Source organism: Gymnoscopelus microlampas (genome assembly GCF_963454915.1).
Source record: "Gymnoscopelus microlampas genome assembly, chromosome: 8".
NCBI classification, from domain to species: domain Eukaryota; kingdom Metazoa; phylum Chordata; class Actinopteri; order Myctophiformes; family Myctophidae; genus Gymnoscopelus; species Gymnoscopelus microlampas.
The window spans coordinates 19,331,427-19,355,909 of NC_139945.1; the positions used below are offsets into that span (position 1 = coordinate 19,331,427).

The window sequence follows — 24,483 nt, forward strand, 5'->3', positions numbered from 1 at the left end:
CGATTTGATTATAAAAAAATGATATTAATAATAATTTGCCAATGGCATTGACGACTCGCGAGTTGACGTCAGGCTCCTCGCCCGACATGTCAACTCTTAGAGGACAGCCGTAGGCACAACTTCACATACAGTACAGTATGAAATGATTTGACAACAATCAACCATGAATGCATTAGGAAAACTACCAACACCAGAGCTCACAGCTGCGTGTCTGCTGTAGAAAAGCCACTGAAAACTGTTTTTTTTTTTGAATACCGGTAATCGACTTTGATGTACAGTTGTCGAATAGTGGTTTGATTGTCGAATATTTGAATATTCGATTATTCTGTTAATGCCCTTGTGTGTGTGTGTGTGTGTGTGCACCACCGAGCGAGCTAAAGCGAGCAAGTTGCCATGCTGAACGTTGCGACGTTCGCTTGAGCCTACTCAGCGCTGTTTGAGTTACTGTATATACCGATAGGCACAGAATGGTAAATCATCTTGTGGGGACTGCTCTGCTTCCTGGTTGCAATCCATGTTATTTCACCGTGGGATTCGTGGCTCATGCACGACTTTTCGGGTTTTTGAGTCGTCTATTTACGGAATCTGTGTGTCTCCCCATGTCTCCCCAGGACTCAAATTAGTGAAAATATACAATCTACAAGCTCACAACGCCTCACGATGCGACTTGTTGTGAGCTTATAGATCGGCTATTTTCCCTACAATTTTCACTATCTATTTTTTTATTTTTATGGAATGTCATGGATGTTTCAGTTTATTTGTGCAATTATTTAGAAGAATATTATGCATTTCATTTAGGAAAATAACATAACTACTTCACTTTTGAAATAATAATAATTAAAAACAAAATGTAGAAAATGAAAAGTAAAGGGACATTTACTCGCGAGTCGACCCACTGTTTGGGAAACACTGACTCAACTCAACTCAAACTTTATTTATAAAGCACATTTACAATAACCAGTGGTCAACCAAAGTGCTGTACAAGTCAGATTAAAAACAAGAAAAACAGAAAACAAATGCACAATTCAACAACAAAATAAAATAAAAAAAAAAGAATAAAAACAACATTTCACAATTAGGCCAAGACGTGGGGCCAAACGTAAGGGCCAGGGTTATACAATCAGACAGAGTTAACCCATTAAGACCTGGATCTGTGTCATTTTTAGATTTGAGCTAAAAAGCATTATTTTACACTTTGCTGTAAAATAATGCTGTGGCCGGCCACAGCAAAGGCTCGGTCACCTCTGGACCTGTAGTTAGCTGTGGGCTCAACCAGGAGCAGCTGGTCAGCCGACCTCAGGGCCCTGGCTGGGGTGTATGGCTCTATGACAGGGGTTTTCAACTGATTTTGACCCAGGGACCACCATCCTGACTAAGAGCAACCTGGGGACCACCACTATTGTGTGTGGTGGGTCCATCATAGACCCACCCCACACAATAGTGGTGGGGGGGTTCCTGCACCACAGGGAGCTGGAGAAAATAGCTATATTATCAATATATAATATCTAATAAAATACAGTGATTTTGTTTGAATATGATGGAATATGATTAAGGATTACTGTGATTATGGTAAGCTCACATTTCATATCACACACACACACACACACACACACACACACACACACACACACACACACACACACACACACACACACACACACACACCATACAGTAAGAACTCCTGTAAGTTATTAAAAGTAAAAGGGACCACCTGCAATACCTCCACGGACCACCAGTGGTCCGCGGACCACCGGTTGAAAACCCCTGCTCTATGAGATCAGACAGATACTGGGGTGCCAGCCCATTTGGGCTTTAAAAACAAACAGTAAAATCTTAAAATCAATTCTAAATTTGACGGGTAGCCAGTGGAGTGAGGCCAGGACCGGGGTGATATGATCACGCTTCCATTTGCCAGTAAGGAGGCGAGCGGCAGCGTTCTGTACGAGCTGTAGACGTCGAGCTGTAGACGTACAAGGTTGTAATAATCCTCCGGCGTGTCTCTCAGGGTCGACTGGATGACGCAGTACCAGGGCATGGTGGTGCTGGCCGGGAGCCAGGTGTGGTGGACCTGGGAGGTGGAGGACGTCTTCAACAAGCTGAAGAAGGGAGACAAGCAGGCACTGAAGAACTTCGCCGCCAAAATGCACCGGCAGATCGACGAGCTGGTGACGCGCATCGTGCTGCCCATGACGAAGAACGACAGGCGGAAGATCAACACCGTCCTCATTATCGACGTGCACGCCCGAGACATCGTGGACAGCTTTGACAGGTGAGCATCAAAATCATTTATTCTGATTGTACTGTTTGGTGTTTACAACTTCCATTGTCCTTGGATCATGACGCAACTCCCCCAATACGTACGTACTCCCCGGTCTTAATGGGTTAAGCGGTTAATGGCAAAATAGACTACGTTTATGAAGCTGTAGAGTAGACAATGATGGTCCTTTCGCCTCTCTCTTTTTTCCCCCAGTATCATGGACGCCCGTGGGTTCGAGTGGCAGAGCCAGCTGAGGTTCTACTGGGACCGGGAGCCTGACGATCTGTTTGTGCGTCAGTGCAGCGCCGCGTTCTCCTACGGCTACGAGTACATGGGTCTGAACGGCCGTCTGGTTATCACCCCGCTGACAGACCGCATCTACCTCACCCTCACACAGGTCTGTCTGGCAGTGTTGATTTCGTCGACTAAAACTATGAAGAAAAGTGTTCGTCGACTACCTTTATTCACTGACGAAAACAAAATAAAAACAAAGCCATGATGACTAAAACTAAGACTAAATATATTGACAATTTCGTCAACAAATTAAAACTAGACTAAAATGTTAGTGAGGGATGAGTGGAGAAGAGATCCAGTAGAACTAAAAGACAAGTCATGTTATGTTTGGTTGTGCTCGGGTGCTGCGCTCTGAAAATAGCCGATGTACAAGCTCACAATGCGTTGCGCTGCGACGCATTGTGAGCTTGTACATCGGCTATTTTCAGCATGCAACCAAGTGTAAAATCAGCCATTACGACGCCATCAAGGCACCGCCAAGATACATTTTAGTCGACTAAATCAACTGTAGATTTAGTCGACTAAAATCTTATGCTATTTAGTCGACTTAAACTAGACTAACAGTAAAACATTTCAGATGACTAAAATATGACTAAAATGTATTCAAAATACTATGACTAAAACTAAATAAAAATCTTCTGTCAAAATCAACACTGCTGTCTGGGTGGCTCTGCTGGCCTCATCGGTGCAATGACTCACTTAGACTGATATAATGTAATCAGCTACTTAGTGTGTGCGCGTGCGCGTGCGTGTGCGTGCGTGTGCGCGTGCATGCACAAGTGTATTACTATACTTGTGAGGACCAAACGTCCTCACAAGTATAGTAGAATTTGAGGAATAGACTTTATGTTATGAGGACCATTGTCCTGGTCCTCACAAGAAGAAAAAAAGTGTTTTATGGTTCTAAGAATCTTTAGAGATACATTTACAATTAGAAAAAGATTCAGGTTGAGGTTAGGTATAGGATTAGACGTTCAGCAGGTTAGGTTTAGGGGTCGGGGGGTTGGCGATTTTTCCCTATTTCATACTTAGTTGTGTGTGTGTGCGTGAGTGTGTGTATGCGTGTGTGTGTGTGTGTGTGTGTGTGTGTGTGTGTGTGTGTGTGTGTGTGTGTGTGTGTGTGTGTGTGTGTGTGTGTGTGTGTGCGTGTGTGTGTGTGTGTGTGTGTGTGTGTGTGTGTGTGTGTGTGCGCGTGTGCGTGTGCGTGTGCGTTTGTGCATGTGCGCCCGCGCGTGCATGTGCATATTATTTACTCAGGCCCTTTCCATGTACCTGGGTGGAGCGCCTGCTGGACCGGCCGGTACAGGCAAGACGGAATCGACTAAAGACCTGGCCAAGGCTTTGGGCCTCCTCTGTGTGGTGACCAACTGTGGAGAGGGCATGGACTACATGGTGAGAGCCCTCCTGACCTCAGTGGTGTAAAGTAACTAAATACAATTACTCAAGTACTGTAGTTAAGTTCAATGTTCAGTACTTTTACTTCTACTCCACTACATCTCTGAGGCAAATATTGTACTTTTACTCCACTACAATTATTTGAAAACTTTAGTTACTAGTTACTTTGCAGATTTTTATTATTATTACAAAACATACATGAACCACTTCAGCCCTATATACATTTCGGCCATTTGAAAATAGCCGATCTACAACCTCACAATGCGTCGCAAAGCGACGCATTGCGAGATTGTAGATCGGCTATTTTCAAATGATTTTTATACATTTTATACATTTGAAAACTGCACAATGAGTAGGCCTACTTTCTACTTTTGGTACTTTCAGTACATTTTGATGCCAATACTTTTGTACTTTTACTCAAGTAAATTTTGAATTCCGGACTTTTACTTGTAACAGAGTATTTCTACATTGCAGTATTTGATACTTTTACTTAAGTACAAAATGTGAGTACTTCTTCCACCACTGGATATTTGTTAGTTCTTGGTTGTCAGTAAAAAAAAAGTGTTGTGATCTCTTCTCCCCCTATACTGTCGCTTCCCATTTTGGGTTGAGTAACATTGTTATTAATTGTTTATTGTTCATCATTTGTGGTTTAATTCATTGCCTTTAATCTTATTTCTGTGTGTGTGTGTGTGTGTGTGTGTGTGTGTGTGTGTGTGTGTGTGTGTGTGTGTGTGTGTGTGTGTGTGTGTGTGTGTGTGTGTGTGTGTGTGTGTGTGTGTGTGTGTGTAGGCTGTAGGGAAGATCTTCTCTGGTCTTGCCCAGTGTGGAGCCTGGGGCTGCTTTGATGAGTTCAACCGTATCGAGGCCTCTGTGCTGTCTGTCATCTCCTCCCAGATACAGACTATCCGCAATGCTCTCATCAGACACCTCAAAAGGTTCCGCGTAAGTCAGATGTAGACCAAATCCAGGGCCTCGCCTCAAAAGTATTTCTAGTGGTAAAATGATACAGTGGATATTACCCAGTAATTCTGTTTGAACCTTGTCTTTTAGACCTGCCATAAAAGGCACAAGATTTAATTAGGTTAAAGGCTTGTTTCTTCCATTGCTATTTGCTCCAAACCCTAGCCATGGTTCATATGACACTCGTCTGTCACAAGCGTCATGGCGCGTTTTTGAAATTTCTACATTTACAACCTGTATATCTACACTCATATTCATATTTCAAATATAAAGTGCTGACCACGGCAGGGGTCATCACCATGGCAGCTTGTGATGGACATTTTCATTAATATTTCATTTTTGCCACGGACATGCAAAATATTTTTTTTTTTACCAAAAACACATAGGCCTAGCCCTAAATGTATACTGGACTCCTAATGGGTCATAGGGTCTATTCCAATTTGCTGCACATTTTAAAACAATAGCATGTGTTCATTAACTACTGAGCCACTTGACCACCAAAAAAAAAACAGTACAGACAGTGCTTCCATCGCAAGAGGACCACTTAGATGCAAAGGTGAGTGGGTGCGTATTATACATCATATGGCTATTATTGCTGGCTTTTCAAAGGACAGTGTTACTTGAGTACAGAAGGAGATCAAATCAAGTTCTACCAGCTAAACCATTGGTTCGGTTTGGCAAGGTACGGTAGCTAGTTGTGGATTCCATTAAGGTGATCAGGTATTCTGCTGTTGATGGGAAAGTCCAAGGCGTGCAAATGTAACAATGGAAAAAAGACACACACGACAAGCTAATTGATTTGATTTATTAGACTTGATAGTTCATGTTAAACGCTTCTCACAGAAACGTCAAGGATAGAATGCCAATGGAGCACTGGAACAAGGAAACTTGAGAAATAAAAAAGATTTGTAGGCCAACATGATGAGTGATTAATGAAGGGCATGCCATTTGATTGAATGCATTGTCACAATAGTTTAATGAGAAGGCACCTAACTGTCATGATTTATGACCTTTATCTGCATGACTCAGTGCACATGCATGTGGTGAATCACTCATCTAAGTAAGCATAATATAAATCAATCTGTGCGTAAACAACCTTTACTGACAATCAGCTTACTTGTCCAGTTCTGCCCTCCTTTGCCTTGGTAGCAAATAGCTCCTTCTGAACAGATGACATGCCTTCTGTTTTTGCTCTTCTCCTGCACCATTTTTTCACTATGGTCCCTCGCATGCCGTTGGCATTAATTATGTCATTGTCTGACCACACCAAATTGTCTGACCTGTACACAATGCAATTGTGTGCAGGTACCATGTGCAATACAAATCTCCTGCACATATTAATGAGCATGTTACCTTACGAGTCACCAAAGTTATTCAAACACATTTTTTATATGTTTTTACATTATAATGAAGAAAATATATAGGCTATATTTTGAATTATTTTTCAAAATAAAAAAAGTGCCACGGACATAGACATGTCTTGTCACGGACACGTTTGTCTGTGTACAGACATGTTGATGACCTCTGCCCCACGGCCATGGATGTAATAAGTTAAAGCGCCCGGGTCTAAGTAGCCGTATCTTCCGTATTGTTCGATAAAAAGCATTTAAATCCGATGGGTGGCCATTTTCTCAGAATGTTCTCCATAATGCTTTAAACTACACAACCCTATTGGTTGGGAGGTGTACTGCACTCTGATACATTATAACTATGAAAAAATGGCAGCCGATCGGATTAAAAAGCTTTTTATTGAACAATACGGAAGACACAGGTACTTAGACCCGGGCGTTTTAACTTGTAACATCCATGGCCGTGGGGTCAGCACTTTATATATTTGAAATCTGAACGTTTATGTAGATGTACGGGTTGTAAATGTAGAAATTTCAAAAAACAGGAACAAGTACCTGTAGCGCTTGTTTCAGGGCTACTCCAAACCCCCGACCTGACCCTACCTCTGGTATGTTTCAGTTTGAGGGCCAGGAGATCAGTATGGATGACCGCATGGGGATCTTCATCACGATGAACCCAGGTTACGCCGGGCGCACTGAGCTGCCAGAGTCAGTCAAAGCTCTCTTCAGACCGGTGGTCGTCATTGTTCCTGACCTACAGCAGATCTGCGAGATCATGCTCTTCTCTGAAGGCTTCCTCATGGCCAAGGTGAACGCACACATGCGGTGCTCTAGTAGCCTGGCCCGCACATCGGAGAACGAAAGCAAAAGCAAAGTGCAAGAAGCAAACGAATTGTGTGTGCATTGCTTGTTAGTCGCGCCAAACCTGGCAACCCTGTGGCTGGGTGGCTGCTCTGTTGGAGACAGGCAGAGGCACAGGCACGGTTGTAACTCGACAATACAGCGTGTACACGTTCATTGCAACAGCGGTGTGTTTTTCGACAGGCAAAACGAAAGCGAAAGCAACAGCGGGGGTTGAAGGGCTCGCGTCTACTTTTGTTTTGTAGATGGACACATTTCAATGGCCGCCCTTTCGTTTTCGCTCGGCTGTGGCCGCCGCTTCGTTTTCGCTTGGCTGTGCTCACGCTAAACGGTGCTAAAGGGTTTCCCCTTCCGGTGTGGTTGCTAATGTGGTGAATTTGTGTTGGACGAAATTAATTATGCTCCGAGGAGGCAAATGTGTAGTGAGCAATGAAAAGTAGACTACGCAATGCGTAAATGAATCTCGCACGTTGTGGCTAGTGTTGTAGTGACATGTGATATGTTGTTGTTGTGTTAATACTGAAACAATGAAATCAGTGGCGTCGGAAACTGGGACTTTTTCCTAATGTATAGATAGATGTTTAAAAATCTTTTGAAAATAGCAGATCTACAAGCTCACAATGCATCGCTACGCATTGTGAGCTTGTAGATCGGCTATTTTCAAATGGACAAAATATATATAGGGCTGACGTGGTTAATGTATGTTTTCTAATAATAATCAAAATCTACAAAATAACTAGTAAGTAAAGATTTCAAATAATTGTAGTGGAGTAAAAGTAAAACATTTGCCTCAGAGATGTAGTGGAGTAAAAGTATTGGAAATTGGAAATACTCCAGTAAAGTACTTGAGTAAATGTACTTAGTTACTTTACACCACTGCTTACTCACGCACACACACACACACACACACACACACACACACACACACACACACACACACACACACACACACACACACACACACACACACACACACACACACACACACCTACATATTGTCAGTCACTAACTCAGCAACTAATCTGAATTCTTGTCAAATGCAGAATCTAGCAAAGAAGATGACAGTGCTGTATAAATTGGCCCGTGGGCAACTGTCCAAGCAGTCACATTATGACTTCGGCCTGCGAGCCCTCAAATCTGTTCTGGTGATGGCAGGAGAACTAAAGAGAGGTTCACCAGATCTCCATGAGGTAAAAAAAAACCTTCAAATAAATGCAATACGTTACTGTCCCAACAAAGGAAAATGTGTTTCTTTTTGGCTTGTTTTAATGACCGTTACACACCAAGAGCAACATGAACATACAACACAAAATTGCTATGGCTGAAGAGCAAGTTACTTGATCTATTTTCATAACTGACACATTATTAATCAGGTTTGTAGATGTGACATTACTAGTGTCCTAGGGCCCTGTCTCTGTGGTTGCAGTACGCATAGGAAACAATACCACAATATGGAAGGTTATCGTTATCTGCAAAAGACAATTTTAAATTACTTAATACTTTCGACTTCGACTTCTAAAAAATAAATGTCACAATTCCATTAAGTGGAGTGGAATTTCTTTGTTGATAATGCAAGGGAAAATAAATGCATTGCATGAACAAATCGCTCTCGGTGTTGTAAGCTTCACACTGTAAGTCCTAAGTTAGTATTTTAATATCTCTCAAGTAAGTTTTATTCTTCACTCTCTGTCCCTGTCATTTGTCCCTTTTTTCCTTTTCCTGTCAGGACGTGGTGCTTATGCGTGCCCTGCGAGACATGAACCTGCCTAAGTTTGTGTTTGAGGATGTGCCTCTGTTTCTGGGGCTGATCTCAGACCTGTTCCCTGGGCTGGACTGTCCCCGTGTTCGCTACCCCAGCTTCAATGATGCTGTGGAGCAGATCTTCCAGGAGAAGAAATACACCATGCTCCCTGATCAGGTATTCTGTCTGCACACAGTCTATTCATAAAGGCTTTGTCTAAATTCCAAAATCCTTTTTTTTTTTTTTACGTAACCCATTAAATCTGGGAACGCATCTGTGTCACTTTAGATTTCTTTGGCTATTCAAAAATAGCAGATATAGAAACTCATAGCTGATCTTATATTTAAAGCAAATCTTTGAATATATATATTTTTTAAGCTTTTATTTCTAACTCAAATCTTTGCTTCTGGGGGGTCCTTGGAACAAAATTAGGGCTGTGAATCGTCTGCTATCTCACGATTCGATTCCGATTCTTGGTTTTTTTTTTCGATTCAAAAACGATTCAAAACGATTCTCGATTAAAAAAAGTTTTTTTCAGATTCAAAATAGTTTTTTTTCCCGATTCAGCCCACAACTGTCATTTTACAATAAAAAAAAATTGAAAATCAGAATCGATTCTGAATCGTCCAACATGAGAATCGCGATTCGTATCGAATCGATTTTTTCCTGCAGCCCTAAACAAAATATTTGCCAAATGTTCGCTTTAAAAATAAATGATAAATATCTAATATATATATATATATATATATATATATATATATATATATATATATATATATATTCAAAGATTTGCGCAAATTTTCACGATTTTTCTAAATTAAAAAAACTATTTTTGTATATCCAAATAAATGTAAAATGACAGAGATGCGTTCTCGGGTTGAATGGGTTAAGGCACATGATGTCCATGACCGTTTGATCTGTACTGTATGTCATGCTGTCTGGTGGTTTCAGGTGGATAAAGTGGTACAGATGTATGAGACCATGATGACCAGACACACTACCATGGTGGTGGGTCCTACTGGAGGAGGAAAGTCTGTTGTGATCAGCACTTTATGTCAGGCCCAGTCCAAGTAAGTTCTGCTCTGCCCTGTTCGCCTTTCAGTGATCTTGATTCCTGTAGTAGCTCTCTCACTGTGGTATGCCGTTTTGTAATGTCCAACGATTGGAGTAATGTCCACTCACTTTCAAAACTGCCCTAAAAAACACCATCAGGTCCAAACTGGCCCCTGTCAAAGTCTTAACCTAACCCCCCCGCCCCCTCCTCGAACTGTCTATTGTATATATTTCTTGTCTTTCATACCAGTAACCTGTAAGCTGACTGTACATATACACTACTACTGCATATAGTATATATCTGTCTGTTTTCTTAAATGTCATCATGATTTGAGTGCGAGGGGATCTAATTTTAAATAAGCCATTGTGCTTTTATGAGCGATCGAGTTTAGCAGACCTTGTATTGTGAATTGTACTTCCATGTACTGTTTCCATGTCTTTTCTAAATAAAGTATTCAAACAATCAATTCAATCACACCCAACAGATTAGGCTTGCAGACCAAGCTGTACTGCCTGAACCCTAAAGCCATGAGTGTCATCGAGCTGTACGGCATCCTGGATCCTGACACTCGAGACTGGACTGACGGCATCCTGTCCAACATCTTCCGCGACATCAACAAGCCCACAGACAAAAAAGACAGGAGGTACAAAATTAGATTTTCAAGAAACTGCTCCAGATATTTCACCATACGATGCTGCATGATTGATTGATTGATTGATATATATATACACACACACACACACACACACACACACACACACACACACACACACACACACACACACACACACACACACACACACACACACACACACAATATATATATACACAATAATACAAGGTCCTCTAAACTGGAGGGCAGTTTAAACTTTAGGGCCGTTTTGAAAGTGAGTAGGGTTTTACACTCCTTTACTCCTTTTGGTAGGGCATTCCACATTTTTGTTGCATAGCATGAGAAAGAGTTCATTCCCTTGTTTGTGCCAAATCTGGATTGAACATGTTCAGTGGAGCTGCCTCTGGTGTTATGATTGTGGACTTCATTTACGTTTATGATATGTATATGCAACACCTCCCGTGCGCTGGGCGGTACAGTCGTAATGACTCATAAAAGTAGAAGACAGGTGAGACAAACTGCATTCAGTTGTAGCTGCTACCAACAAGATTGAGTCCACACAGTTTTAAAAGCACATACCGCCTCACACTGCCCCCTCCTGGTAGTGCTCCTACTGGTGATTAATGCATCCCTGCCAAAAAATATTGACAGCGTCACGCCATTGGTTTCTACAGACTGTAAATGAAGCCTATTTTGCAGCGATTTCAAATCCGCCATCTTTCTATATCCGGTACGAAATGCAAACAGAAATGAATGCTATTGGCTGAAACCACATGCAGCGAGGGCGGGCCTTCACTCGGTAGAACCAGTAGAAACCAGTGGAACAGGGAGACTACAGGCCATTCATATGAACTGTCACACTTCCTATATAGCCTCAATTTACAAGCCAGATGCTAGCCCCTTGATCCCCGCATTGTTCTTGTAAAATAACACTTATAATAAAATAATTAACACAAAAATGTGATACATCATTTTAGTGTGTGTCACACATACAGACGTGAATCTCAAAATGAACTCTTGCATAAAGGTATACATTTCAATTCTCAGGTACATCCTGTTTGATGGGGATGTGGATGCACTGTGGGTAGAGAACATGAATTCTGTAATGGACGACAACAAGCTGCTCACTCTGGCCAATGGAGAGAGAATCCGTTTACAGGGACACTGTGCTCTGGTCTTTGAGGTTGGTTTGACTTTCAACATGTCTCTGTTCTTGTATGAGGCGTTCTGCGGTTCTCATTCTATGGCACCGTTATCATGTTTTACACTTACAGGTTGGAGATCTGCAGTATGCCTCTCCTGCTACTGTGTCACGCTGTGGGATGGTGTTTGTCGACCCCAAAAATCTTCGCTTTGCCCCGTACTGGCAGAAATGGGTTAACAGCAGACCTCTTAAGGTTTGAGAAACATATCTCTGCTGTCCGGCAGAAACCAGCTAACTCCAAAATGTCAATTCTTCAGGAAATGACAAAAACAAAAAGTGGAGTTAGGAGGTTTTGTTCATCATTGATACAGTAAGAACAGCTGAATGGACCTCCAAGCTCACAATGAGGTTGGAGGTCAAAAGGGGGTGGAGCCTGGAGTCAGCAAAACCAGATAACTCCACCCCCCTTTGGTGGAGTTAGCTGGTTTAGCAGAAAGTTTGAGGATCCAATGGAGTTAGCTGGTTTTGTCAGAAGAGCTTTTTAATACTTTTCATTGGTTACATTTTTTTATACCAACACACAGACGTAAAGGGTGTTCAATAGCACTAATTTATGGAGGAAATTCAAAAGCGGAAAAATGGAGTTAGCTGGTTTCTGCCCGACAGCAACGACTGTTTGTATTTTTTTAATTAAGTAATTTTAAGCATGTCTCAACTCCATCTGCCTTTGTTTTTTCTCCAGGTTCAGCAAGACCTTAACATGTTGTTTGAGAAATATGTACCCAGCGCCATTGGCATGATAGTGGATGGCATTGTTGATGGCAAACAGGGACAGAAGCTGAGGACCATTCTCCCTCAGACAGATCTGAACATGGTTGGTTCATCTTGTCCGTCTCAAACGCTGCCATCACTGTTGTATTGACATCCAGCAGAAAGTGCTTGTGTTGATGTCTTTCTTTGTGGGCGGTGTGCAGTGTTGATTTTGACAGCAAATTTTGATTTAGTTTTAGTCATAGTCTTTTGAATAAAATTACATTCATTTTTAGTCATATTTTAGTCATCTGAAATGTTAGTTTTTGTGTAGTTTTAGTCGACTAAATATCATAAGATTATAGTCGACTAAATCTACAGTTGATTTAGTCGACTAAAATGTATCTTGGCGGTGCCTTGATGGCTGATTTTACACTTGGTTGCATGCTGAAAATAGCCGATCTACAAGCTCATAACGCGTTGCAGCAGCAGATTCAAGTACACAGTTGTTGATTAACTTTTTGTTTTCAAATATGCAAGTTTGTATGGTATTTTGTATGGTCCTGTTTTTTGAAGATGCACCATTATCATAGCCTCGTGTGGCCAGACAATATCACACGACACACTGTGTGGATATTAGTCTGGTCCCTACCAACGATAGATTTTTTCCAAGGGGCGGTTACAAAAAGATCCAAACAGACTCTTGGTTTACCTAAAACCTATCAGAGCAGTGCTTCCTGCTACGTCACACACAAGCGCCGGTGCTGAAATAGTAAACAACGAAAGATAGCTCCACTCATATTTAGTCTGGTAACCAGATGAAACTATTCTTAACACATCTTTCTTTCCAACAAAAGCTTTAAGGGCAAATGTTTGTTTGTCTTTTAGAAAATAAATATTTTCTTACGCGTTTACTATCGATGCTATGGCGGCGTCCATCTTTGTTGCGAAAAACTGAAAATGAGTCTCCTGCATTGTACGTCATTGCTCCAAATAAGGTGATAAGCCCGCCCACATTTGGATACTGGGCCCTGATTGGTCCCTCACGACTTCGGAGGGAGAGAAATGAAATCTCTATTGAGGGGGGCCAGACCTAATCTGCCGAGGGCTAAAGTGCGATGCAATTTTGCAAAGGCAGATTCGTCTGGAACCAGGCTACCATTATCAGCCCTCATGAGGGGATTATTAAGGCTAGGCAATTTTCAATCTGATGGCGGTTATTAGCAGAATACATTAACCAAAACATAAAACAACCAAACATAGATCTACTGGATCTCTTCTCCACTCGTCCCTCACTAACATTTTAGTCTAGTTTTTATTTGTTGACGAAATTGTCAATATATTTAATCTTAGTTTCAGTCATAGCTTACTCATAGCTTAGTTTTTATTTCGTTTTCATCAGTGTAAAAAGGTAGTCGACGAACATTTTTCGTTATAGTTTTAGTCGACGAAATCAACACTGGTGGTGTGTTCAGGTGAAGCAGTTGTCCATGATGCTGGACGCCCTGCTGGTGGCTGAGGAATACGCCGCAGAGGTCCTGGAGTGTTACTTCCTGGAAGCTCTGTACTGTTCTCTAGGGGCCACCTTGTTGGACAACAGCAGGAAAAGGTTTGATGAATTTATCAAGAAACGGTCCTGCTTAACCGTGATCAATGACGAGAAAGCCATCACTGGGCCTGGAGACCTCTCTATCCCAGGTTAGAAAACAAACAAGAATTGTATTACATGTAAGATGATTGTCAACGTATTTAAGCCGTTCAATCCGGGAACTATCTCTGTCATTTTAGATTTCTCTGGCTATTCAAAAATAGCAGATATACAAGCTCATCAAGTGATTTTTCAAAAATAGCATACGCTATGAGCTTGTATATCTGCTATTTTTGAATAGCCAAAGAAATCTTAAAATGACACAATTGATGCTTTCCCGGTCTAAAGGGTTAACTCACGTAATACAGATACTATTGATAAATGACCCAATATGTCCCGTCTCTACACAGGTTACCTGCCCACTCTGTATGATTTCCATTTTGACGGTTCAAAGAACAAATGGGTTCCCTGGAGTACCCTGGTCTCCAAATATGTCCATGACCCTGACAAGAAGTTTATCGAAATTCTAGGTAAAAGTCTGTAGACTGTAACATAAGAAAATAAACAATGACTTGGCTACACATGGATCAGTGTTGCCAGATGGGAAATGTTGAATTAAAATTTAAGCTTAGGCTTAAATAAATAAAAGCCTGAAACTGGACTGGAAAGACGCGACCGGTGTTTTAATGCCTCCAAGTACTGATCTAGGGTCAGATTTACTGATTTACTGACTTATTTTGAAAAGCCAAATCGGATCCTGAATCAGCAGCCAGGGAATTTAGTACATTCACACACTTTTTGGGCATTTTGGGAATTATTGATCGTACATCGATCAATACAGAGGGTAAAATGATAGTACAAATTATCGTACATCTGGCAACACTGACATGGATTCACATTTCTTTACTGCCTGAACCCTTCACTCTTGTCCCTCCAGTCCCAACCGTGGACACTACCAGAGCCAGCTGGATGTTGGAACAAATGGTGAAGATAAAGAGACCAGTGGTTCTGGTGGGAGAGTCTGGGACGTCGAAAACTGCCACCACTCTGAACTTCCTCAAGAACCTGAAAGCGGACACTACTGTGAGTTTAACCCAGTGGTTCTCAAACTTTTTCATATCAAGGACCCCCAAATTGACCCTTATTAGCCCGCGGACCCCCATTTGAAAAGATAAGACAGGGACTCCCCATAAGAGAAGATTTTTACGGCTCTAGCAGTGATTCTCAACCATTTTAATTTCAAGGATTGACATGCATTAGGGCTACGGACCCCCACTTAATGGCATTTCTATCTCTGGGACCCCAATTTATATTGTAAAATCAACGTTAATTTAACTCTGAGAGTGTACAAATGGAACCAAATGGACCCGTTAGGGTCCATTTGGTTCCATTTGTACACTCTCAGAGTTACAGACCCTTAAGGATCCATTTGGTTCCATTTGTACACTCTCAGAGTTACAGACCCATAAGGTCCATATGGTTCCTATCCATCATTTAGCTGGGGACCCCCTGGAACCCTCTCAAGTACCCCTGAGGGTCCCCGGACCCCACTTTGAGAACCAATGGTTTAACCCATAGACTGTAAAAAGAAATGGACAAAGTTACGCCCATAGACTCCGCCATCTTTCTATACCGCGTCATATCCTATGCACTCGGAAATTAATACTATTGGTTGGGACCAGTGCGGGGGTGGGGAATGAATGCTATTGGTTGTGTAGCTTGTCAATCCAATCAATCAAGGTAGCCACGCCCCTTCCTACAGCATACCCTACTTTATCATCAATTTAAAAATAAATGGGACCATAATTTACCAAAACGCATATCATGGTGATTGAAAGAAGACTTTAAACTAGCGATTGGAAGCATGTAGTATTTATGACAATGTTTATTAAGGTAATAAAATCAAGTCTAAAGTTCGGCAAAAACCCATCCGCTTGCATTGAGAGTTATTTCTTCTGACACCAGCATGGGTAAAACGGGAAAACTACAGGCCATTCATATGAACTGTCACTTCCTATATAGACCCTATATAGACTCAATTTCAAAGGCGGATGCTGGGTACTTTTTTTTTATTTATTTTTTTATGTATCCCGCAATTTTATAACCCCATTTTTTTTACACCAGTGCCAATTGTCTATGTAATCCTGGGTTCTACCTTCCCTCTGCCAACCTAGGGAGGCCAGGACCGAGCTCATGCCTCCTTCAATGCATGAGAGCCAACTGACCTTCATATAATTTGCTTGCTTATAATTTTGACCTTCAGGGCAGGAAGTACCACTCGTCAACCCACGGGATCTAAATGTCTCAATAGAAGAGCAGGGAGACTAAATACAACCAAAGCGGTTGTTTGATTGATTGATTGAATTTTTTATTAGGCAAAAGAATGTAAAACAACACAGTTACATTTATAATGCTTTTGACTAAAAGGTCCGGCCAAAAAAGTCCTTGCGGACTTGTTTCCGTTGGGGTCCTTGAATTAATTTCATAGACATATATAGTAGCAACCAAACAGTTCAAAAATCAACATAAGAATACAGAGGAAAAAATATATACCATTATGTACAAAAAAAGGCATGAGAAAATACAAAATTATATACAAAAAAAGCATTATAAAATAAAATAAAAAGTATGTACAAAAAAAAGGGGAGGGGGGGGGTCGCCTGTCTACAGGGAAACTGGTACCAGCTCCTCTTTTGGCCTCCAGAAAGATGAGTTTTTAGGGCTGTTTTAAATGAGCCCAGCGAACTGCATTTTTTGAGGGATGGGGTTAGACTATTCCATACCTTGGTGGCTGTGCTGTTGAAGGAGAATTTGCCAATGTTTGTTTTATGGGTGGGTGGTACCAGATTGTTGTTTACGCTCCCTCTAGTTTTGTGACTGTGGGTGTCACTAACTTTTTCGAGGTTGTGTTAGTTATACATTGTATAAACATACTCTGCCATACAGATTGGTCAAAATAGCATTTTGTTCTTACCAGTGTTGCCAGATGTACGATAATTATCGTATTTGTACTATAATTGTACCCTCTGTATCATTGATCAATAATTCCCAAAATGCCCAAATGCACGATCATTTCGCCATATCACAAAAAAGTGAGTGAATTTTGAAGGCTTTTATTTGGGTAAGGTCCAGGAAGTTGCCTGCGCAGCATGTGTGATGCGTTTTTATTCATAGGAGTCTCAAACAAGGTTGTTTCTTGAATGAATGCGATTTATCTTGGTGAAATTACATATATTTACACCTGTGATTTATCTTCTTTTTGGCTGTGTACGATAGTTTTCTTTCAAATACGATCATTTTAAGCCTCCGGTACGATAATTGAAGATTTCCCATCTGGCAACACAGGTTCTCACACAAAAAAGTGATGGATCGCAGTTTTAACCATTTCCAGTGGCGTGCACAGACATTTTGAGGGGCAGGTGCTCAAGTAAATCATACTTTTTTTTGTTTACTTGGTCTGCTCTTTTTCCCTCTACACCTATACCTCTTTGCCAAAAATAGCCGATCTACAAGCCCGGCCTTGTAGCCCACTACAGCCGATCTACAAGCCGGCCTACAAGCCCACAACGCGAGGCGTTGTGGGCTTGTAGATTTGCTATTTTTGGCTAAGGTTCTCCTCAGAAAAGGGATGCTAGGTTTCGAGTGGTTATGGTAAAAAGAAAAATCATGTCACATAAAGATTTGGCGGACCCCCTGTAGTAACTCTGAGGACCCCCAAGGGGTCCCGGACCCCCTGTTGAAGACCCCTGCTGTAAACCTTTTTTTCAAAGGGGCACTTCTGGTCAAGAGGGCAAAGGGCAGGTGCTCTAGCACCACCGAGAGTCTATCTGTGCACGTCCCTGACCATTTCCCCCCTGTTTCCAGATGACACTGACAATTAACTTCTCATCGAGGACCACCTCTATGGACCTGCAGAGGAACCTGGAGGCCAATGTGGAGAAAAGGACCAAAGAGATATACGGCCCCCCAATGGGGAAGCGGCTGCTGGTCTTTATGGACGACCTGAACATGCCACGGGTATTCACGGATACTCTCCATCGCTTTCCATTTTGCCCAAGCCTGCATTTGGTCCCTGTGCTTGTTTGTCCATATTATGTTCAGTGTTGCAAAGTAACTAAGTACATTTACTTACAATTTTAAGTACAATTTTGAGTTTTTTGTACTTTACTTGAGTATTTCCAATTTCCAATACTTTTACTTCTACTCCACTACATCTCGGATCCTAATATTGTACTTTTACTCCACTACATTTATTTGAACATTTAGTTACTAGTTACTTTGCAGATTTTGATTATTATTACAAAACATACATTAACCACTTCAGCCCTACTGTATATACATTTCGGCCATTTGAAAATAGCAGATCTACAAGCTCACAATGCGTCGCGATGTGACGCATTGTGGGCTTCTAGATCTGCTATTTTCTAAAGATTTTTATACATTTGAAAACTTGAAATGGGACATTCTGCATATTGAGTACTTTTACTTTTGGTACTTTAAGTACGTTATGATGCCATTTAGAATTCCGGACTTTTACTTGTAACAGAGTATTTCTATATTGCAGTATTGATACTTTCACTTAAGTAAAACATTTGAGTACTTTTTCCACCACTATGTTCCACCTTAACTAATCTCAAACTCAAACTTATGTACGCTCCACGCTACGCCCTATAGGTGGACGAGTATGGCACACAGCAGCCTATTGCGCTGCTGAAGCTGCTGTTGGACCGAGGAGGCATGTACAACAGAGAGAAGGAGCTCAACTACAAACTCCTCAAAGACCTGGGCTTCGTGGCGGCCATGGGGAAAGCGGGAGGCGGCAGGAACGAGGTGGACCCTCGCTTCATCTCCCTCTTCAGCGTGTTCAACAGCCCTTTCCCAGAGGAGGAGTCCCTCCACCGTATCTACGCCTCCATTATCAATGGCCACACTAAAGTGAGCACCACCCACCCACCCGTCTACCTCACAATGCAGTGCACACTGGAACGTCACTCACCTGAACCTCCTGGGAGTCGAATAGGCTCTAAGCACAGCAGCCATATTGTGAAGAAATTCACAGGTGTTGCCAATGATACTAATGAAGGCTCTGTTCCATTCTGGTCAAACAGAGTCAGGGTGCTGACATTGTGCACGTTGGCTCACTGGAAACACTCTGCTACACCAGTGGGTCTACAATTGTGGTTCAGGGACCCTTGTGGTTGCTTGAGGGGGTTCCAAATGGACCCCTTACGGGTGTGTAACTTTGAGAGTGTACAAATGGAACCAAATGGACCCGTAAGGGTCCATTTGGTTCCATTTGTACACTGAAATTAAAAAGTCTGAGAACCACTGTTCTACTCTAATGGAAGAGAGCCTTCATTAGTATCATTGGCAACACCTGTGAAGGAAGTGATACTATGGCTGCTCTGCATAGAGCCTATTGGTAACACTTTACTTAAAGGTAAAGGTGCATTATAAATGTGATTATAATGCATTGTAATCACATTTATAGTGCATTATAATGCACTTATAAGGCATTATAACACTCGTTATAAATGTTTACAATTATGCATAACAACGTATTACAACGTTTAAAACGTATTATAAGTGCTGGTCATAATGCATTATACGCTCAGTGGAAAAGCACATTATAACTACCATAACTTAATTAAGTTATAATGTGTCTTTGTTATAAGTTGTTATGCATAATTATAAACATTTATAACAAGTGTTATAATGCCTTAAAGGGGCATTGCAATGCATTATGATGCATTATACTGCATAATAAATGTTATTATAATGTATTATAGACAAGACCTAAAAAAAAGTGAAGTAAAGTGGTACCTGGTAGTTATAATGTGCTGTTCCACTGACTTTATAATGCATTATGACCAGCACAAATGATAGTATTATAAGTTATAATACTTCATAACCCTTGTTATAAGTTGTTATGCATAATTATAAACATCTATAACAAGTGTTATAATGCCTTATAAGGGCATTGTAATGCGTTATAGAAGCGACCTTCAAGTATAGTGTTACCATAGTGGGGTATTTGAGTCAGGTTTGTTTGGGGAAATGTATGCTCATGTACTCTATGCTAAGTCTCATTTTCAGTTGAAAGACTTCCAAGTGCAGTTATCACATAGATTCTAATTAATGTACACACACAGTTAACCCATTCAATCCGGGAACGCATCTACAAATGTCTTCTAACAGTTTTATGAAACACTTATGTATGTTTCTATAATCAGTGGTTCTCAAACTTTTTCATGTCAAGGACCCCCAAAATTATATGTATTTGGCCGCGGATCCCCATCTCAAAATATCTAGTTCCAGGGACCCCCAGAAGCAAAGATTTGAGTTACAAATGTTTGCTTAAAAAAAAAATATTCAAAGAATTGCACACATTTTCATGATTTTTCAAAAATAGCAGATCTACAAGCACATAGCGCGATGAGCTTGTAGATCTGCTATTTTTGAATAGCCAAAGTATAAAAAAATGGTTAAAGTGGTTACAATCTAAAATGACAGATACTTTCCCGGTCTTAATGGGTTAATATAATTTCACATTGTTGCTACATGCTTGGATCGTTGTGTCTGTTTGGCAGACTGGTTGGTTGTGGAGTCTCTTTGATGAACGAGGCTCTACTGTTATAATTCTAGGAACTAAAATAAAAGTGTCTTACAGCCGGGCATTAAGTATGAGTCAATGTTTTTAGTCTTTTGAAGAGGCCATACAGAAGGTGTGTGATACGGTGACCTCGTGCACACTGGAGTTGTACAAGAGCATCATCAGAGAGCTGCCGCCCACGCCCTCCAAGTTCCACTACATCTTCAATCTGAGGGACCTCTCCAGGGTTTACAATGGACTGACCGCCACAAACTCTGAGAGGTACGACACAGTGGGTTCATGGCATCACTACATGTTACTTTTCACCAGTGTTGATTTTGTCAACTATGACGAAAAATGTTCGTCGACCACCTTTTTTCACTGACGAAAACTAAATCAAAACTAAATAAAAACTAAGCTATGATGACTAAAACTAAGACTAAATATATTGACAATTTTGTCAACAAATAAAACTAAAATGGGAGGGTACTAGTGGAGAAGAGATCCAGTAGAACTAAAAGACAAGTCATTTTATGTTTGGTTGCGCTCGGGTGTTGAGCCCTGAAAATAGCCGATGTACAAGCTCACAACTGTGACTGTCACTGTTGTGAGCTAGCTCTGCTATTTTCAGCATGCAACCAAGTGTAAAACCAGCCGTTACGACGCCATCAAGGCACCACCAAAATACATTTTAGTCGACTAAATCAACTGTAGATTTAGTCGACGATAATCTTATGATATTTAGTCTACTAAAACTAGACAAAAACTAAAACATCTCAGATGACAAAAATATGACTAAAACTAAATGGAATTTTCTCTTAGGCTTGTTTTCTCAAGTTTCTCTGTCTTGGCATGTTTCTTTGACAGGTTTTTGACAGTCTCCCAGTTTGTGCGTGTTTGGAGGAACGAGTGCCTGAGAGTGTTCCACGATAGACTCATCAATGAAACTGATAAGACCCTGGTAGTTATACGTACATACTGTATTCATTTTTTATATTGGCTGGAGGAACAAGTGACATTTTGCAATTACACCTCTGTTATTACAAATACTGTATGTGATCTTGTTATCAATGTTCGCTCCATGGATATTACATTTAATCCCATGTAATCCCTTTAACCCATTAAGACTGGGAACGTATCTGCATAACCACTTTAACCATTATTTTATGCTTTGGCTATTCAAAAATAACAGATATACAAACGCATAGCGTGCATAACTCGGCTTGTAGATCGGCTATTATTGAAAAATCGTGAAAACGTATGTACGCTCCACGTTACGCCCTATAGGTGGACGAGTATGGCACACTGCAGCCTAAATTAAATTTTGTCTTTGACATGAATACGTTTGAGAACCACTGATTTTATAGCAACATTGATTTTTTCAAAAAAACATAGGATTTAGAAGACATTTGTAGAATCCCCAGAAGCAAAGATTTGAGTTAAAATTGTTCGATTTGAAAAATATATATATTCAAAGATTTGCACACATTTTCGCGATTTTTCCTAAAAATAGCAGATCTAAGCTTGTACTGTATATCTGCTATTTTTGAAGAGCCAAAGAAATCTAAAAAATGACACACAGATGCGTTCCCGGTCTTAATTGGTTAAAACAGATGCTTTATTTGTTTTTTTGTGTTTTTTTGCCTCCAGGTACAAGGTCATATAAAAAACTTAATTGAAGAGCATTTCAAGTCAGACCTAGAGTCAGCCATGAAGGATCCCATCCTATATGGAGACTACAAGACAGCCCTCAGTGAGTCTGAACCCAGAGTATATGAGGACATATGCGACTATGAAGCTTCTAAAGCCTTGTTCCAGGTACTGTTCCAGTTAAGGTTGGCCTCAGTAAGATCATGTGACTTTATACAAGTACAACTATACTATACAAGTAGTTGTCATGATAATTTGTTACATGGCAACATTGAAATAATCTACAATTATAAGATATCTAAAGATCATTACATCATGGTACTTACTAGCAAAGGATCCATACACCGCCTGCAGTTGGTACAGAATGCCGCCGCCAGACTTATTTCTGGGACTAGGAGATCAGAGCACATAACCCCGGTACTGGCTGCACCGCACTGGCTGCCAGTAACTTTTGGAATAGATTTTAAGATGGTATTGTTAACTTTTAAAGCTCTTAATGGCCTGGCACCACAATACCTAGCTGACCTGCTAGAACCCCATCAGGTTTTTTGTCACATCACAGGTTTACAAGGTAAAAAAAGTGGGTGAAATCGTTCCCATTCCCTTCCATAGAAAGAAGACGGGGAGGAAGAAGAGGGGACGGGGGGCAAGTGGGAAGGGAGATCAAACAAGATAACAACAAAAAAGCCAAACAAGTTATCAACTTATTTACACTAGTACCTGAGATAAAAAGAATAAAATAAAAAATAAATGTGCCTGTCTGCCACCTAAGGTCCTCTGATGCGGTCCCTACTAGATCCCTACTAGAAGTTCCTAATTCTAGGCTGGTGACCAAGGGTGATCGGGCCTTTGCCGTCAGGGCCCCATTTTTATAGAAAGGCCTTTTTAACCTCCTAAACAGCAGAATTCGGTGCATCTACTCCTGTATACTCACTGATACTGTTGTGTGTTGTTCTTGTTGCTGTAATTGTTTATGATCTATGATTCACTGTTTGATTTTAAGTTAAGCACTTTGTAACATTGTTTAACCCATTAAGACCTGAGGCCGATTCTAAAACTGTTTTCTTTTTTAAACATAAAAAATATATAAAAATATAACAAATATAACAAATATAACAAATATGAAATATATAAAGAATATTAAAAAAAAAACACACGGCTGCGTTCCCTGTCTTAATGGATTAAAAAGGTGCTATATAAATAAAGTTTATTATATATATATTATATGACTCTGCAGGAGATTCTAGAGGAGTACAACGAGACCAAGTCCAAGATGAATCTGGTTCTGTTCGACGACGCCCTGGAGCATCTGACCCGAGTGCATAGGATCCTCCGCATGGACCGCGGCCACGCCCTGCTGGTCGGCGTGGGAGGCTCCGGCAGGCAGTCCTTGACCAAGCTGGCTGCCTTCACCGCCGGCTGTGAGGTAGGGCCTCATGATTAAAGACAAAAGGTCGCAGCATGAGAAATCTCCATTTTTGTTATAGTTGCTATGTAAACCTACTGTATATCAGTGGTGGACAAAAAGTACTCACATTTCTTACTTAAGTAAAAGTGTCAATACTGCAATGTAGAAATACAAGTAAGAAGTCCCGAAGTCAAATTTTACTTGAGTTAACACATATACTGCCAATCCCGAGATATCTCGGGACATTAAATCCACCCGTTACCTGCGTATCCCGAGATATCTCGGGATCGTCTTTTTATGTGGTTTAATAACGAAAAAACATTTTTTTGGTACCATCCTTGATTTTTTTTTTTCCCCATGACGCTTCCGACCCATCCTATGAGAAAATTTCCGACAACCGTTTCCGGTTCGTTTTTTATCTTGAAAAAACGTTTTTTCCCTGGTTTTGGCTAAAGATCATGGTTTTCACACGGTTTAAAAAACGAATGGTAAGCTCCGGTTGTATTTTCTTTTCTTTGATCGACGAACGGTTATCCTCTTTGTGTTTAAAAACGATCTGATAGCCGATCGGAGGCTAAGCTAATCTAAGATGGCCGGTGGGGAAACGTCACAGCCACGTCACAGCCAAACGGATATGACGTTTGCAGCCTCTTTCAGTGGCTCATACCACAGAAGAAGAAAAAGGAAAAAAAGTGTAAACATTATGAGGGCTCGTACGTCCGTCGTTGCTGTTTATAAACACCATCCGATCGCGGATTTTAATGGATATATTTTTTTTGTGAACGGTTCAAAAGGCTATAAAACTCAAAAACGCTGGCAGTGGG

The 24,483-nt window shown here is 40.9% G+C and overlaps 1 protein-coding gene across 1 annotated transcript in view; it reads left to right on the forward strand.

The window, feature by feature from the left end:
• The window catches only part of dnah10 (dynein axonemal heavy chain 10), a gene marked incomplete at its 5' end in the record, with an annotated part of 79,741 nt that overhangs the window by 28,840 nt on the left and 26,418 nt on the right, over positions 1–24,483 (forward strand). The window contains 21 exons of the mRNA XM_084064587.1: positions 2,006–2,269; positions 2,471–2,654; positions 3,809–3,943; positions 4,739–4,891; positions 6,878–7,066; positions 8,163–8,309; positions 8,846–9,037; positions 9,812–9,930; positions 10,399–10,557; positions 11,575–11,710; positions 11,802–11,924; positions 12,414–12,545; positions 13,897–14,119; positions 14,420–14,539; positions 14,947–15,092; positions 17,874–18,026; positions 18,684–18,944; positions 20,711–20,883; positions 21,469–21,562; positions 22,252–22,419; positions 23,489–23,677. Of these exons, the coding sequence (XP_083920713.1) occupies positions 2,006–2,269; positions 2,471–2,654; positions 3,809–3,943; positions 4,739–4,891; positions 6,878–7,066; positions 8,163–8,309; positions 8,846–9,037; positions 9,812–9,930; positions 10,399–10,557; positions 11,575–11,710; positions 11,802–11,924; positions 12,414–12,545; positions 13,897–14,119; positions 14,420–14,539; positions 14,947–15,092; positions 17,874–18,026; positions 18,684–18,944; positions 20,711–20,883; positions 21,469–21,562; positions 22,252–22,419; positions 23,489–23,677 (3,460 nt within the window). The remainder of the gene's footprint in view (positions 1–2,005; positions 2,270–2,470; positions 2,655–3,808; positions 3,944–4,738; positions 4,892–6,877; positions 7,067–8,162; positions 8,310–8,845; positions 9,038–9,811; positions 9,931–10,398; positions 10,558–11,574; positions 11,711–11,801; positions 11,925–12,413; positions 12,546–13,896; positions 14,120–14,419; positions 14,540–14,946; positions 15,093–17,873; positions 18,027–18,683; positions 18,945–20,710; positions 20,884–21,468; positions 21,563–22,251; positions 22,420–23,488; positions 23,678–24,483) is intronic.